An 18,574-nucleotide genomic window follows, 5' to 3' on the forward strand; every position below is an offset into this window, starting at 1 on the left:
CCATCTGATTCCAAAATTAGCTTACCAAACCCCAGTGGAGCTGGACGGGTGTGCAATAACGAAAATGCTAGACCTACGGGCAATCTGTTACGGAAATAATGTTACGGGATTAGGTGTATGCTGTTGGTTGGTTATCTTGTTTTAGCACTCCGTGATTTCAGCACCCTTCCTCCTCTAATTTTCCACCACGTCATCCCGTAAGCAAATTTCGTAGCTTGTAGCCCGTAAGTGTAGCATTACTGGTGCAATAATCAGACCGGAGTTTGCGCATAACTAAACAGCCCTAATCTAAACAAGCATCCAACTGCAATCGGCACCGTCCCTCTCAGCTCAGCAGAGCTGCACCTTCCGCTTCTGCTGAATCGAACTTAGCTGTTATTATTCCTTTCTAAGGTGGCAGCAGCTGCACACTCCTCTCCCTCACCTCCTCTTAACTCCTCTCTCTCTCTCTCTAAGCTTAGCGTTTGCTTGCTCCGAAACTCCTCCAAGAAAAAAAGCCCCTTTTGTTCTCTCCCATTCCCCTGCCGGCTCCAGACCGTGGGTTCCGTCTGTTCTTGAGGTGGTTCCGAGAGCACTCGGAGCCCAGCGAGCTGCCCGCTCGCCGTCTTCCGAGCGGTTGGGCGGCGGAGACGCGTCGTCGATCTTGGCCGGATCTCGGGCGGCGAATGCCCGCCGTGGGCAGCTCCGGCGGACCAGCAGAGGTGAGTTTCTCGGATCCAGCTTCTTGTGCTCGCACAAGCTTTACTGTTCTTGAAACTGTGCATCCTGGGCCGGCCTCTTTGATTTCTGCTGCGGTTTTTCTTCCTCTCTGGATTAATAACGGGGACGGTTTTACCATTCTCTAGATTTCTTTTCTCTTTCGTTTTGCTTTCGTTCGAAGCTAGCTGCGCCCTTGACCTCAGAAATAGAACGAGACGGGATGGAATGGGATGTGTTTGATTGATGTGCAATCTCGTAGCTGTAGCAGGTGAAAAGGAATATGAGATCGAAAAGAAACTCTGAATATTCATGTATTCCTCATTGTTTTCCAGTATAATAAATAAGGAATAATCATACTCCTCCCAGTCGCCCATTTGCCAACCTCAACCAGGCGCGGTGGTCTGGCCCATACCTCCTCCCAGCTCCCACGCCGTCAATCTTTCCAACCGCCGCCGCCTAGCTAGTAGTTCGCCTCAACAACACCATCCGAGCTCTCCTCCCCTTCCTAGCCGCCATCTGCTGCATTGGGGGCGGACGGGAGATCTCGCCAGGGCTGATTCCTCTTGTTGGTAAGGAAAGCCCCAGCTTTGCTTGGATACCTCTAGTCGGTCAAGATCTTTCCCTTGCTGCGAGCAATCAAATCCAGTTCCTACTTTCTTGGATGAACTCCCCAAATCCAATACATTCACATAGTGTGAGCATAACGTCCATTATTGGGGGGTTCGGTCTGCTGGCTGATTGCTTCAGTGGGGATCCTGTGGTGTGATCAAATGGGCTAGGACTAGTTCAGTTCATCCATCTACTGGTGCTCTTCTGCTTGTCAAATGATCTTGCCTTATAGCTTTACTAATTCCTGCATGTTTCCAGATCCAGACTCTTGCTCATGGTATCCAATGTTATTACTTATTAGCTCAGGAGTAATTGCACATCCATCTCAAACATTTTGCACATTTTTGTAACCAGGTCAACATCATGATGGGGAGAAGGAAGATGCAAGTCGCAACCTTGGCGATTTTATGTTTATGGTCATCTGCTGGAATCTGCAAAGCGCAGACAGCGGAATTCAAGCCTGCCGACAGCTACCTCGTTGACTGCGGGGCTGCTAAGGGCACGACGGTCGGCGGGAGGAACTTCGCTGCCGATGGGGCAGCTCCGGTGACAGTGGACACCTCGCAAGACATCCTTGCTGGAACATCGGCCAATGGGGTGTCCTCGTTTGACAATTCAGCGCTTTACCAGACTGCCCGCATCTTCACGGCCCCTTCATCCTATACCTTCCCCATCCAGAAGCAGGGGCGGCATTTTGTTCGTCTCTACTTCTTCCCCTTCATCTACCAGAGCTATGACCTCGCCACCGCCAAGTTCACCGTGTCGACCCAAGATGTGCTCCTGCTTAGTGACTTTCAGCAGCCGGACAAGACCGCACCACTGTTCAAGGAATACTCTTTGAACATCACCCATGACAAGCTTGTTATTTCCTTCAAGCCATCAAACGGAATCGCATTCATCAACGCAATTGAAGTGATTTCCGTCCCAGATGATCTCATAGCCGATGTTGCCCAAATGGTCAACCCCGTGCAGCAGTACAGTGGTTTGTCTACACAGTCACTGGAGACGGTGTATCGTGTAAACATGGGTGGTCCGAAGGTCAGTCCGAACAATGATACCCTCTCGAGGAATTGGCAGAATGATCAAAAGTACATACTGAACCCCAGTGTCACCAAAACAGTTGTATATGGTAAGAGTATCAACTACAAGAATGGCGGAGCAACTTCACTGACTGCACCAGATATTGTCTACGGTACAGCTACAGAATTGGCAGCTTCAAACACGTCAAACGCACTGTTCAACATGACATGGCAGTTTGATGTGGATGCAGGCTTCAGCTATTTGATAAGATTTCACTTCTGTGATGTAGTCAGTAAGGCACTGAACCAGCTCTACTTCAATGCATATGTGGGAGGCTTCTATGCACAGCATGATCTTGATCTCTCAGAGCAGTCGATGAATCAATTGGCTACTGCTATCTATGTTGATGTGGTTCTTTCATCTAATGATGCATCTAGCAAGCTCAGCATCAGCATTGGTCCATCTACCTTGAACAATGCACTCCCTGATGGGATTCTGAATGGCCTTGAGGTTATGAAGATGGGCAGTGGCTCAGGTTCTGCTTTTACTGTTGGATCTTCTGGGGGACACAAAAATTTGGGCGTTATTATTGGCGGAGCCCTTGCGGTTATTGGACTTGTGATAATTATTCTTGTTCTGATACTGCTTTGCCGGAGGAAAAAGACTGATGACAAGCAGCACTCGAAGACTTGGATGCCTTTCTCTATTAATGGGCTGACATCTCTCAGTACAGGAAGTAGAACTTCTTATGGTACTACACTCACATCAGGTATGAATGGAGGAAGCTATGGATATCGCTTCGCCTTCAATGTGCTCCAAGAAGCAACAAACAGTTTTGATGAGAACTGGGTGATTGGAGTTGGAGGTTTTGGAAAAGTCTACAAGGGCACTTTAAGGGATGACACAAAGGTTGCAGTGAAGCGAGGAAACCCCAAGTCTCAACAAGGTCTCAATGAGTTCAGGACAGAGATTGAACTCCTTTCCCGTTTGCGTCACCGGCATTTGGTGTCTCTAATTGGGTACTGTGACGAAAGGAATGAGATGATCTTGGTCTACGAGTATATGGAGAACGGGACCGTCAAGAGCCACCTGTATGGTTCAGAAAACCCATCGCTGAACTGGAAGCAGCGTTTGGAGATCTGCATCGGAGCGGCAAGGGGGTTGCATTATCTTCATACTGGTTCTGCAAAGGCCATTATCCACCGTGATGTTAAGTCTGCAAACATCTTGCTTGATGAGAATCTCCTTGCGAAGGTCGCGGACTTTGGGCTTTCAAAGACTGGGCCTGAGCTGGATCAAACTCATGTCAGCACTGCAGTGAAGGGTAGCTTTGGGTATCTCGATCCAGAATATTTTCGAAGGCAGCAGCTGACTGAGAAGTCAGATGTGTATTCCTTCGGCGTTGTCATGCTGGAGGTGCTTTGCGCAAGGCCGGTGATTGACCCTTCGCTGCCGAGGGAAATGGTGAATTTGGCAGAGTGGGGAATGAAGTGGCAGAAGAGAGGAGAGCTGCATCAGATCATCGACCAGAAGCTCTCTGGTGCGATCAGGCCAGATTCTCTAAGGAAGTTTGGTGAAACAGTCGAGAAGTGCCTGGCTGACTACGGTGTGGAGCGACCATCGATGGGAGACGTCCTCTGGAACTTGGAGTATGTCCTGCAGCTCCAGGATGTAGATTCTTCAACCGTGTCAGATGTAAACAGCATGAACCGGATCGTTGACCTCTCGTCGCAAGTTCAGCATGTGGGCGCACTTGATAGCATCAGTGTGACGATGGCGGAAGGCGGAGCTTCGCATGAGCCCGATCACGACCTCTCGGATGTGTCGATGAGCAGGGTTTTCTCTCAGCTAATCAAAGCTGAGGGAAGGTAAAGTGCACCAGATGATCTGTAGGGTACCGGTAGATGTGAGCAAGCCTGGAATTTTTTTCTTGTTGAAGTTTACTTGAGATGTCATGTGTAATTGGTTGTTCCACCCATTATAAATGTACTGAACTATGGTTTCAATTCCTGATGGCCTTACCTCACTATGGGCACACACTTTAGTAGATGTAGATATCTTCTTGTATGGAATCTATTCAGATCTGGCAATATTTATGTGCTAGTGCTCTCACCAAATGCTGGATTCTAGGCTGTCTCTGGCTGTAGGTGTTCTTGATGCTCAAACACTTTTGAAGTTTTTCTTTGCTGGTACTGCTCCACTCTTCTCTCTCATGGTAGAATAAGCCGTGATGCTGGGTGATAGTCAACGTGCACACCATGCCGCTGTTCACCATTTCTATCGGGATGTTTTTTTTTAGATCCCTCGGGATGAATTATGAATCATAGTTTATCGTCCGGCTCTCTGCAATGAGACAACAAAAATATTTTAAATTATGCTTGGGAAACTTTTGTCGATCGGAAATTTTGTACAAGGAATTACATAAGAATGGTCGGTTCCATATATAATCATACTTTGGGAAAAATAGTGTTGCACTTGAAAGTATGGTGAATTAAACCTTTTCATTTCATAATTTATTATTTATTTTTTACATTTGGGCCTACATTTATATTTTGCACAGGGTCCCTGAATTCTCAGGTACGGCCCAATTTATGATGTATCCTGATTCCTGAAGATCACGATGAAGACTTGGGCCATCATCCTCCATATCCAGCGGGTCATATATTTGATTTTTCAATGCTCAAATTTGTTTTTTTTATTTTTCAGAAGCGGGGCATCTATTTTTTCCAAAGCGGCTACCTTAACTTTCACTAGTTACGTGAAACTTAATGCATCCGTTGGAACAGATTACAAAATAGTCAAAGTTCGTATGCTTCTCGTGTGATTCTTGTGGAGAGGAAGGACACAACCAATTGAGTTTGTGTGGATTTTAGAGAACTTAATGGTCAGACAATCAAAAATAAGTTTCTGTCATAGAGGAATTGCTGGATGGGTTACATTGTTCAGAATTCTTTACATAGCTTGACCTCAGATGTAGTTATCACCATATAAGGATGCCTCCTCATGATATTCACAAAAATAACATTCAAAATATATTTTGGTCACTTTGAATACTTGGTAATGCCATAGTGGGGTAAGGCATATACATGTATCAAGATTGTGTTTCTTTCCACTTTTGAAAAACATCTTAGAAAGGTGATTTTAGTTCTCTTATAGATGATATCCATGTACACTAAAGATTTGAAAAGTCATTTAGACAATCTTACTGTCACACTAGAATTTACTCATGCAACATTCTTTATTAGCTAAAATGAGTAAATACATGAAAACAAAACTATGTATATACATTTGAATATATTACCGTTGGTATACAGCTATGGCGCATGATCGAAAGTACAACAAGCATATGCATGAATCGAGATTGTGTTTCTTTCCATTTATATCCTTCCGATATCCATATAAACACCTATCGTCATTCCCTCGTCGCCCATAATATCTCCACACACGCACACATATCCAACAAAACTGGTATATCTTTAGCAGGCTCATCTGATGGTGAAGGGTAGGTCAACCGCGGGAAGACGGAAAATCGAGATCAAGCGCATCACGAATATTGTGAGTCGGCGAGTATGTTTCGCTAAGCGTCGTGCTGGCCTGTTCAAGATGGCTAGTGATCTCTCCATCCTTTGCGGTGCAGAGATCGCTATTGTTGTGTTCTCCCCATCGGGTGGTAAGGCATTCTCATTTGGTCACCCCTCTGTCGACTCTGTCCTCAACCGCTTCTCCTGGGGTGATAACAATCCAACTATGGCGGGAAGGAGACAAGATGGTGAAGGTGCAGCGGTTGTAGCGCGTGAGTTAAGCCAACAACATATCGATTTGCAACATCAACTTGCGGTTCTGAAAGACAAAGAAAAGATGTTACAGGAAAAGGCCCATAGCCAAAAAGGGGAAAGAGTAATGAACTTGCTGAACAACGAATTTGAAGAGATATGCCTAGAAGAACCAGAGGAGTTTCAGAGGAATCTCTTGTCGGTACAAACGATGCTGAAGGAGAGGGCCAATGAAATTTTGGATGAAGCTGCAATGCACGACCACATGATGTTGCTGCAATAAGGCTTGTCCATGGGTGACAAATCACATGATAACCTAAGGAGCCTTCTGTCGACCATACTTCATACAGTTCAAATGGACCTAGGATCCCTGGGAGATTTTTCAAGTGATGATTATTAATTATGGAAATACTTTATCGTCAAAGATCACATATGGATGGACACACACTCTAAATTATCTTGAATATTTCAGCATTTAGATGTTTGAACTCAAGTCAGTAGTGTTTGTTACTATTTTAATCATCCATTAAGTTTGTTATGTTTAGATCAAAAATTTCTTATGTACGATGAATTTTGCTATCCCGGAATACTATTATGATGTTTTATTCCTCATGGAGTAGATTGTTGGTTCATGGAAATTTCTTCATGGATGTTATTTTTATGTCGTCTTTTACTTATTTTATATTTTTCTCAATGAATTACTTGTAGTTTAATGTCATATGTAATATAATGAATATGTTACCACACATATAAAAAACACGTTTATTTGCATTTATTTATTTTTGATCTCTATATAAACACATATATTCATCAAGCAGGCACACCTAGCAGGAACATGTTGCTTTCCAGTTATATATTACCGATCTCTATATAAGCACCTATTGGGCCGGGGATACCCCATTTCGGGGAAAAAATATAAATACCTATTGTTAATCCCTCGTCGTCCATAATATCTGCATAGACATATAGCCAACAAACTAGTATATCTTTAACAACCTGATGGTGTAGGTAAGTTGGCGATGGGAGGATGGAAAATCGAGATCCAGCACATCATGGAAATCGCGAGTCGGCAATTATGGTTCTATGTGCGTCTTGCGAGCCTTTTAAAGACGGCTAGTGATATCTTATTTTGTCTTGTGGAGATCTCTATTGTTGTGTTTTCCGAGATGATGCTTATATGAAAGGGTAATATGGACTCTATAGTCATATAAGGTGGTAAGACTTTCTCATTTGGTCATTCCTTAACCGACTCTATCGTCATATTGCTTCTCCCGAGATGATGCTTATATGGAAGGGTAATATGGACTTGTATGCTTGCTCGTTGATATGTGTTGGTGTTGGTGTTGGTATTCATAAAATGTGGCATATGTTGGTATTCATACCCCGCAACATATGAACTACATAGTACTTTTCATGCAACTATAGGTTGAGTTCCAATTCCATATTATGGATATCAAAGGGAGAAAAAGTAACCCCTAATAAGTAATTTTAAAGGTTAAACTATTCTTTTATGTTGTGGTACGTGGTACGTAAGCACGCCTTATCCTACATAAGTTGTGTATGCTTGCACAAGTATAGTTGTTCCTTATAATTTTCCTGAATGTCCCAGGCATCCCCAAATACATCATAGGTAATAGACCAACATTGCACCTAAACATGAATGAATAAATCCCAGAAATCTCATTATCACCATCTACCATGATGCATCCCGTCCTCCGGTCTTCACCGCATCGCGTCATCGCCAACATGGTACGCTAAGGTGAATCTTCTCTTTTACGCGTGCCTACAATTGTCTCTCATGAATGGTATGCTACTTCATCCTCCGTCTATGACCATGATAGAAATACATCGCCAAGCACGAAGGAAGAGGATGATGCCACAGATGCTCGAGACTGAAGGCCGAGGTCACATAGATATGTAACAGGAGACCGAAGAAACTGCAGGCAGAACTACACCGAAGTCTCCGACCTCGTAGACTCACACCGGAGTCCCCGCCCCACGAAGATCTAGACTGGCGGAGTCTCCGACCTACATACATAGGAGTCTCCGGACTAAATGAGACGCCTGTTACAAGTCAATTCGAGCCAAGGCCCATGTACCAACTTGTATGCCTAAACTATCCCTCATTAGATAGAGTTGATTGATATGAAACTCGGCTTAGGCCTCCACCATCCCTAGTGGATTAGGGAAAACCCCTCCTCTCTTAAACTTCAATCTTAGAGTTGTATCAAGATACTCCTTATATGATTTATCTTTCACACTTGTGATTCTACCGCCGGTCTCTCACATGGATTTGATCCCCGCCCTTTCCAATTTCGCCCAAATTTTTTTTCCAAAAAATACCCTAAAAAATAGCTCGAATTTGAATCTAACAATTTGTTGAGTTTTTTATGGTTGATCCATATATCTGATGTTTCTAGTGCTGATCTACTACTTTCCAAATTTTCTGGTCTAATTCCGTCAATTTCTTGAGAAATATGAGGAATTTTGATCCTCTTTTCGTGTTCCTATTCATACGCGTAAAGGACAAATCGTAGTCAACGCTCTTCTTCCAGACCCGCGTGATACTCCTCACCGCATCGCGGCCCGCCGCCAGGCCCCACCTCAGCTTCTGCAGGGAGACCCTATACCCGGGTGGTCCTACATGCCACCTAGGTCGGCCCCTAGCACACATCGCACACCCGAGGCGAGAGTGCTGGGCCGGCAAAATATTCTCTCCCTTCATTTTCCTTCCGATGTTCCATTTATGTTTTTGCTAAAATTTGAACAATTTTTGGATTTTATAAAAAAATGAATCTACACTTTTTAAAAAATTAGAACAAATTTTGAATCTAAACATTTATTCAAATTGCAATAATTTTCGAGTTTGAAATATTTTGAACGAATTTCGGATCTGAACATTTTTCAAATTTGATTTTTTTTGAAATCTAGACTTTTCTCAAAATTTGAATTTTTTTCGAAATTGAACAAATTTCGAAGTTGAACAAATTTCGAGTTTGCACAAATTTTGAATTTTAATATTTTGAATAGTTTTTGAATTTCAACAAATTTTGATTTTGAACAATTTAAAATCTTAATATTTTTCGAGTTTCGTTCAGTTTTTGATCTGACCGGTTTCAAGTTTGAATATTTTAGAATTTTAACATTTTTTTAACCATAACAAATTTTGAATGTAAAACAGAAAAACCAACAGAAAAAAGGAAAGAAAAAAAAAGATAACAGAAAACGAAAGGGGCAAAATCCCCGAAAATGCGAATTGGGTCCGGCCCATATAGAGTGTGCGGTGCTGGGTATACACCGATCTGGTCGGTGTATAGGAATTGCCCTATACACCGAGATGGGCTTGGCTCGTTAGGTTGAACGGAACGCACGCAGTAATCTGAGATGGGCTTGGCTCATCTAGTATCGGAAATGCACGCCCTGAACCCTATCATCTGAAAAAAAAAAACAAAAAAAAATGCTATCGGCAGCGTAGGCATGTTCGTCTTGTATACTCGTTCTGTATGAACGAAAGCATGCTTTTGAAAAAAGTTCAGATTCGAAAAATTGCTCAGATTTTGCGTAGATTTGAAATTTGCTTAGACTAAACTTTTTCTCAGATTTGAAATTTGCTCAGACTCTAAATTTGTTTAGGTTTAAAATTTGCTCAGATTTAAAATTAGCTCAAATTTGAAATTTGCTCAAATTTAAAATTTGTTTAAAAACAGAAGAAAGGAACAGAAAAATAAAAACCCGAAAAAACAAAAGGAAACCAAAATGAAACAGACAAAACCAAGGAAAAACAAAAAAAGAAATCGACCGAAATCTTCTAGAAGGTTCACAAAACCGGAGAAAACCACATCCCCGCGCTGACGGGCCACGGCCCAAATCGTCCCGGAGGGCGGGGCGTCCCCCCCCCACCCTAACGGGCGATAGATAGGTTTTGTCGCTTCCGCCTCGTACCGCCGCGCGCAGCACCCTCTCCGCTTGGCCCACTCTGCGCCGCCCGCCAACAACCTCGCAGTTGCAGCGCTCTAGTCCAACCGCGCCCATTCCCCTCTGCTCGGCCACGCGCCGCACGCCCTGCCCGGCGACAACAACTCGCCTCGACAGCGCACCTCCACACACCACCACCAGCCTCAGCTTCCGCTCTGACCGGCAGAGACCTTCGCCGGGCTCACCTCTGAGCGCGCACAACACCACCCGCCACCACACCAGCACAGCTCCGGCCGTCGCGCGCACCAGCCCAAGCCGCTCAAGCCTCAACCAAACCCACGCGCGCAGCCCACACACAGACGTGCCCGCTCCACGCCGACCACCACGCGTCTCCGCCACTAATACACAGTAGGGATTTAGGGGCACTTTGCCCTGGGGCATTTTTCAAAGTGCCCCTAAATACCCCCCTTTAGAGGCACTTTGGCCAAAATATCTCTAATGCCCTACCTATTGGGGCAGTTTTGATAAGTGCCCCAATTAGTATATACCTATTGGGCAGTTTGGAGAAATGTCCCAATTGGTATATACCTATTGGGGCAGTTTGGAGGAGTGCCCCAAATACTAATACCTATTGGGGCAGTTTAGAGGAGTGCCCTAATTGGCATATACCTATTGGGGCAGTTTGGAGGAGTGCCCCAATTGGTATATACCTATTGGGGCAGTTTGACAAGTGCCCCAAATTATGTAGATGAAAACAACAAGAAATTCAATTTATGATTGCCTACACTGTCACACAGAAACAACATGCATAAACAACAAGAAAACATCAAATTATGTCGAAACTACAGAAACAACAGGCATAAACATCTGGTAATAAAAACAGATAATTCAAACGCTTAAATTCCTACAAACTATCACACAGAACTTCAAAGACAAACTAGGTGATAATTCAAACTACTTGATAATTTAGAACAAGTTTAATGTAGAACATTGATACGTCTCCGACGTATCGATAATTTCTTATGTTCCATGCCACATTATTGATGTTATCTACATGTTTTATGCACACTTTATGTCATATTCGTGCATTTTCTGGAACTAACCTATTAACAAGATGCCGAAGTGCCGATTCTTGTTTTCTGCTTGTTTTTGGTTTCAGAAATCCTAGTAAGGAAATATTCTCGGAATTGGACGAAATCAAAGCCCGGGGGCCTATTTTTCCACGAAGCTTCCGAAGTCCGAAGACGAAACGAAGAGGGGCCACGAGGCAGCCGGAGCATAGGGCGGCGCGGCCCACCGCACGGCCGCGCGGCCCTATGGTCCGGGCCCCTCGCGCCGCCTCTTGACCTACCCTTCCGCCTACTTAAAGCCTCCATGACGAAACCCCCGGTACCGAGAGCCACGATACGGAAAACCTTCCGGAGACGCCGCCAACGCCGATCCCATCTCGGGGGATCCAGGAGATCGCCTCCGGCACCCTGCCGGAGAGGGGAATCATCTCCCGGAGGACTCTACGCCGCCATGGTCGCCTCCGGTGTGATGTGTGAGTAGTCTACCCCTGGACTATGGGTCCATAGCGGTAGCTAGATGGTTGTCTTCTCCCCATTGTGCTATCATTGTCGGATCTTGTGAGCTGCCTAACATGATCAAGATCATCTATCCGTAATTCTATATGTTGCGTTTGTTGGGATCCGATGAATAGAGAATACTTGTTATGTTGATTATCAAAGTTATATCTACGTGTTGTTTATGATCTTGCATGCTCTCCGTTGCTAGTAGATGCTCGGCCAAGTAGATGCTTGTAACTCCAAGAGGGAGTACTTATGCTCGATAGTGGGTTCATGCCGCATTGACACCGGGACGAGTGACAGAAAGTTCTAAGGTTGTGTTGTGCTTGTTGCCACTAGGGATAAAACATTGATGCTATGTCTAAGGATGTAGTTGTTGATTACATTACGCACCATACTTAATGCAATTGTCCGTTGCTTTGCAACTTAATGCTGGAGGGGTTCGGATGATAACTCTGAAGGTGGACTTTTTAGGCATAGATGCGGTTGGATGGCGGTCTATGTACTTTGTCGTAATGCCCAATTAAATCTCACTATACTCATCATGATATGTATGTGCATGGTCATGCTCTCTTTATTTGTCAATTGCCCAATCGTAATTTATTCACCCAACATGCTTGTTTGTCTTATGGGAGAGACACCTCTAGTGAACTGTGGACCCCGGTCCAATTCTCTTTACTTGAAATACAATCTACTTGCAATACTTGTTCTACTGTTTTTACGCAAACAATCATCTTCCACACAATACGGTTAATCCTTTGTTACGGCAAGCCGGTGAGATTGACAACCTCATCTGTTTCGTTGGGGCAAAGTACTTTGGTTGTGTTGTGCGGGTTCCACGTTGGCGCCGGAATCCCTGGTGTTGCACCGCACTACATCCCGCCGCCATCAACCTTCGACGTGCTTCTTGACTCCTCTTCGGTTCGATAAACCTTGGTTTCTTACGAGGAAACTTGCTGCTGTACGCATCACACCTTCCACTTGGGGTTCCCAACGAGCGTGTGCTTTACGCGTCATCAAGCTAAATTTCTGGCGCCGTTGCCGGGGAGATCAAGACACGCTGCAAGGGGAGTCTCCACTTCTCAATCTCTTTACTTTGTTTTTGTCTTGCTTAGTTTTATTTACTACTTTGTTTGCTGCACTAAATCAAAATACAAAAAAAATTAGTTACTTGTTTTACTTTACTTAATATCATGCATGTTTTTATTTCACTAGTTTGGCATAATGGACAAGAATGAGCTTCTATTTCTATTTCCTGATTTAAAACATGGATTGTTTGATGCGAAAATTAAAAAACCTATGGAATCTTATTTGCGAGGCTGGTAGTAATATTAGTATGAACGCTTTGAACACCATTGTTGATAATAATATAGAAAGTTCTAAGCTTGGGGAAGCTGGTTTTCATGATCTTTTTATTCCCCCAAGCATTGAGGAGAAAATTTACTTTGATGATACTTTGCCTCCTATTTATGATAATGATATTGGACTTTTAGTACCGTCTGTTATGGAGGATAAATTTGATTATGATTACAATATGCCTCCTATATTTGATGATGAGAATAATAATGATAGCTACTTTGTTGAATTTGCTCCCACTACAACTAATAAAATTGATTATGCCTATGTGGAGAGTAATAATTTTATGCATGAGACTCATGATAAGAATGCTTTATGTGATAGTTATATTGTTGAGTTTGCTCATGATGCTACTGAAAGTTATTATGAGAGAGGAAAATATGGTTGTAGAAATTTTCATGTTACTAAAACACCTCTCTATGTGCTGAAATTTTTGAAACTACACTTGTTTTATCTTCCTGATCTTGTCACTTTGCTTTTCATGAATTTATTTGTGTACAAGATTCCTTTTCATAGGAAGCATGTTAGGCTTAAATTTGTGTTGAATTTGCCTCTTGATACTCTCTTTTGCTTCAAATACTATTTCTTGCGAGTGCATCATTAAAACTGCTGAGCCCATCTTAATGGCTATAAAGAAAGAACTTCTTGGGAGATAACCCATGAGTTTTTACCTACAGTACTTTGTTTTTATTTTGTGTCTTGGAAGTTGTTTACTACTGTAGCAACCTCTCCTTATCTTAGTTTTGTGTTTTGTTGTGCCAAGTTAAGCCGTTGATAGAAAACTAAGTACTAGATTTGGATTACTGCGCAGTTCCAGATTTCTTTGCTGTCACGAATCTGGGTCTACCTCCCTGTAGGTAGCTCAGAAAATTAAGCCAATTTACGTGCATGATCCTCAGATATGTACGCAACTTTCATTCAATTTGAGCATTTTCATTTGAGCAAGTCTGGTGCCATTTTAAAATTCGTCAATACGAACTGTTCTGTTTTGACAAATTCTGCCTTTTATTTCGCATTGCCTCTTTTGCTATGTTGGATGAATTTCTTTGATCCACTAATGTCCAGTAGCATTATGCAATGTCCAGAAGTGTTAAGAATGATTGTGTCACCTCTGAATATGTTAATTTTTATTGTGCACTAACCCTCTAATGAGTTGTTTCGAGTTTGGTGTGGAGGAAGTTTTCAAGGATCAAGAGAGGAGTATGATGCAACATGATCAAGGAGAGTGAAAGCTCTAAGCTTGGGGATGCCCCGGTGGTTCACCCCTGCATATATTAAGAAGACTCAAGCGTCTAAGCTTGGGGATACCCAAGGCATCCCCTTCTTCATCGACAACATTATCAGGTTCCTCCCCTGAAACTATATTTTTATTCCATCACATGTTATGTGCTTTTTCTTGGAGCGTCGGTTTGTTTTTGTTTTTTGTTTTGTTTGAATAAAATGGATCCTAGCATTCACTTTATGGGAGAGAGACACGCTCCGCTGTAGCATATGGACAAGTATGTCCTTGGTTTCTACTCATAGTATTCATGGCGAAGTTTCTCCTTCGTTAAATTGTTATATGGTTGGAATTGGAAAATGATACATGTAGTAATTGCTATAAATGTCTTGGGTAATGTGATACTTGGCAATTGTTGTGCTCATGATTAAGCTCTTGCATCATATGCTTTGCACCCATTAATGAAGAAATACATAGAGCATGCTAAAATTTGGTTTGCATATTTGGTTTCTCTAAGGTCTAGATAATTTCTAGTATTGAGTTTGAACAACAAGGAAGATGGTGTAGAGTCTTATAATGTTTTCAATATGTCTTTTATGTGAGTTTTGCTGCACCGGTTCATCCTTGTGTTTGTTTCAAATAAGCCTTGCTAGCCTAAACCTTGTATCGAGAGGGAATACTTCTCATGCATCCAAAATACTTGAGCCAACCACTATGCCATTTGTGTCCACCATACCTACCTACTACATGGTATTTTCCGCCATTCCAAAGTAAATTGCTTGAGTGCTACCTTTAAAATTTCATCATTCACCTTTGCAATATATAGCTCATGGGACAAATAGCTTAAAAACTATTGTGGTATTGAATATGTAATTATGCACTTTATCTCTTATTAAGTTGCTTGTTGTGCGATAACCATGTTCACTTGGGGACGCCATCAACTATTCATTGTTGAATTTCATGTGAGTTGCTATGCATGTCCGTCTTGTCTGAAGTAAGAGAGATCTACCACCTTATGGTTAAGCATGCATAATGTTAGAGAAGAACATTGGGCCGCTAACTAAAGCCATGATCCATGGTGGAAGTTTCAGTTTTGGACATATATCCTCAATCTCAAATGAGAAAATTATTAATTGTTGTTACATGCTTATGCATAAAAGAGGAGTCCATTATCTGTTGTCTATGTTGTCCCGGTATGGATGTCTAAGTTGAAGAATAATCAATAGCGAGAAATCCAATGCGAGCTTTCTCCTTAGACCTTTGTACGGGCGGCATAGAGGTACCCCTTTGTGACACTTGGTAAAAACATGTGCATTGTGATGATCCGGTAGTCCAAGCTAATTAGGACAAGGTGCGGGCACTATTAGTACACTATGCATGAGGCTTGCAACTTATAAGATATAATTTACATGATGCATATGCTTTATTACTACCGTTGACAAAATTGTTTCATGTTTTCAAAATCAAAGCTCTAGCACAAATATAGCAATCGATGCTTTTCCTCTATGGAGGACAATTCTTCTACTTTCAATGTTGAGTCAGTTCACCTATTTCTCTCCACCTCAAGAAGCAAACACTTGTGTGAACTGTGCATTGATTCCTACATACTTGCTTATTGCACTTATTATATTACTCTATGTTGACAATATCCATGAGATATACATGTTACAAGTTGAAAGCAACCGCTGAAACTTAATCTTCTTTTGTGTTGCTTCAATGCCTTTACTTTGAATTATTGCTTTATGAGTTAACTCTTATGCAAGACTTATTGATGCTTGTCTTGAAGTGCTATTCATGAAAAGTCTTTGCTTTATGATTCACTTGTTTACTCATGTCATATACATTGTTTTGATCGCTGCATTCACTACATATGCTTTACAAATAGTATGATCAAGATTATGATGGCATGTCACTCCGTAAATTATCCGTGTTATCGTTTTACCTGCTCGGGACGAGCGGAACTAAGCTTAGGGATGCTGATACGTCTCCGACGTATCGATAATTTCTTATGTTCCATGCCACATTATTGATGTTATCTACATGTTTTATGCACACTTTATGTCATATTCGTGCATTTTCCGGAACTAACCTATTAACAAGATGCCGAAGTGCCGATTCTGTTGTTTTCTGCTGTTTTTGGTTTCGAAATCCTAGTAAGGAAATATTCTCGGAATTGGACGAAATCAAAGCCCGGGGCCTATTTTTCCACGAAGCTTCCGGAAGTCCGAAGACGAAACGAAGAGGGGCCACGAGGCAGCCGGAGCATAGGGCGGCGCGGCCCCTCGCCCTGGCCGCGCGGCCCTATGGTGCGGGCCCCTCGCGCCGCCTCTTGACCTACCCTTCCGCCTACTTAAAGCCTCCGTGACGAAACCCCCGGTACCGAGAGCCATGATACGGAAAACCTTCCGGAGACGCCGCCAACGCCGATCCCATCTCGGGGGATCCGAGAGATCGCCTCCGGCACCCTGCCGGAGAGGGGAATCATCTCCCGGAGGACTCTACGCCGCCATGGTCGCCTCCGGTGTGATGTGTGAGTAGTCTACCCCTGGACTATGGGTCCATAGCAGTAGCTAGATGGTTGTCTTCTCCCCATTGTGCTATCATTGTCGGATCTTGTGAGCTGCCTAACATGATCAAGATCATCTATCCGTAATTCTATATGTTGCGTTTGTTGGGATCCGATGAATAGAGAATACTTGTTATGTTGATTATCAAAGTTATATCTACGTGTTGTTTATGATCTTGCATGCTCTCCGTTGCTAGTAGATGCTCGGCCAAGTAGATGCTTGTAACTCCAAGAGGGAGTACTTATGCTCGATAGTGGGTTCATGCTGCATTGACACACGGGACGAGTGACAGAAAGTTCTAAGGTTGTGTTGTCTTGTTGCCACTAGGGATAAAACATTGATGCTATGTCCAAGGATGTAGTTGTTGATTACATTACGCACCATACTTAATGCAATTGTCTCGTTGCTTTGCAACTTAATACTGGAGGGGTTCGGATGATAACCTCGAAGGTGGACTTTTTAGGCATAGATGCGGTTGGATGGCGGTCTATGTACTTTGTCGTAATGCCCAATTAAATCTCACTATACTCATCATGATATGTATGTGCATGGTCATGCTCTCTTTATTTGTCAATTGCCCAAGCGTAATTTGTTCACCCAACATGCTTGTTTGTCTTATGGGAGAGACACCTCTAGTGAACTGTGGACCCCGGTCCAATTCTCTTTACTTGAAATACAATCTACTTGCAATACTTGTTCTACTGTTTTCTCGCAAACAATCATCTTCCACATAATACGGTTAATCCTTTGTTACAGCAAGCCGGTGAGATTGACAACCTCACTTGTTTCGTTGGGGCAAAGTACTTTGGTTGTGTTGTGCGGGTTCCACGTTGGCGCCGGAATCCCTGGTGTTGCGCCGCACTACATCCCGCCGCCATCAACCTTCGACGTGCTTCTTGACTCCTACTGGTTCGATAAACCTTGGTTTCTTACTGAGGGAAACTTGCTGCTGTACGCATCACACCTTCCACTTGGGGTTCCCAATGAGCGTGTGCTTTACGCGTCATCAAACATTCCGCTACAACATTCCAAACTATTTGATAATCTGAACTAGCTAGTTGCCTCCACTAGTTGATGATCTCAACAAAGTTGAGACCTATGTACTCCTGCATTGTATATATCTTGATCAAAACAGTTGAATCAACTCCAATGTGAGCAGCAGAAGCAAAGTCTGTCCAACCATGTTGAAAGGATACATGTCCAAGGTCCCATTCAATTTTGTAGATGCAGTCAATAAAATCTTCTTCTTCTCCTTCTAGGGGTTGTCCATTCTTTGAAAGTTGTGCTTTTCCAAAAACTGGGTACCTGTAGCCATCCACAACCTCACTAGGCATGTACTGACATAAGAGTAACGAATAATTTGTCAGCATCTAATTATTGCATTCAAATGCATGAAAACATGAGAATAATTAGTTAGTAGCAGAAACCAAACAAGACAAACTTACCAAGACTTCAAATTCCTGATTGTCTTCATCCATCTTGTGCACCCAAAAATTCTTCTGATCTTTTAGTTCATAGAATTCATGTTCGGTGACATAAACATCTTTGTAGATTCCAAAAATAATTGCAGCCATCTCCTGCTCAGTAACTGAATTGATGTCTGTGAATACAGTTCTGTACAGGATGCTTCTTATGGAACTAGGCATATCTCCAACCACTGTAGAAATAGGTGTCATACAAGTTCAGTAACATAGAGGAATGGCTACAGGAGCAGCAGTACTAAATTTAAAACCATGAAGTGGAGCAAGAATATACCTGTTCCTTCAACTACATCTTTCACAATATTGTTCTTGTAAACAGTAACATTGAATAAGTTGGACAGTCCATCAACAGTATCTTCATTGTATT

The 18,574-nt window shown here is 42.8% G+C and overlaps 1 protein-coding gene across 1 annotated transcript; it reads left to right on the forward strand.

Annotated features, from left to right (window-relative positions):
• Positions 1-419: 419 nt before the first annotated feature.
• LOC124692507 (receptor-like protein kinase HERK 1) lies at positions 420-4,334 on the forward strand. The gene is made up of 2 exons (XM_047225897.1): positions 420-701; positions 1,663-4,334. The coding sequence occupies exons 1-2, from the start codon at positions 666-668 to the stop codon at positions 4,198-4,200; spliced, it is 2,574 nt and encodes an 857-aa protein (XP_047081853.1). The 5' UTR covers positions 420-665; the 3' UTR covers positions 4,201-4,334.
• The last annotated feature ends 14,240 nt before the right edge of the window (positions 4,335-18,574 follow it).

This window comes from Lolium rigidum, chromosome 1 (genome assembly GCF_022539505.1).
Source record: "Lolium rigidum isolate FL_2022 chromosome 1, APGP_CSIRO_Lrig_0.1, whole genome shotgun sequence".
NCBI lineage: Eukaryota > Viridiplantae > Streptophyta > Magnoliopsida > Poales > Poaceae > Lolium > Lolium rigidum.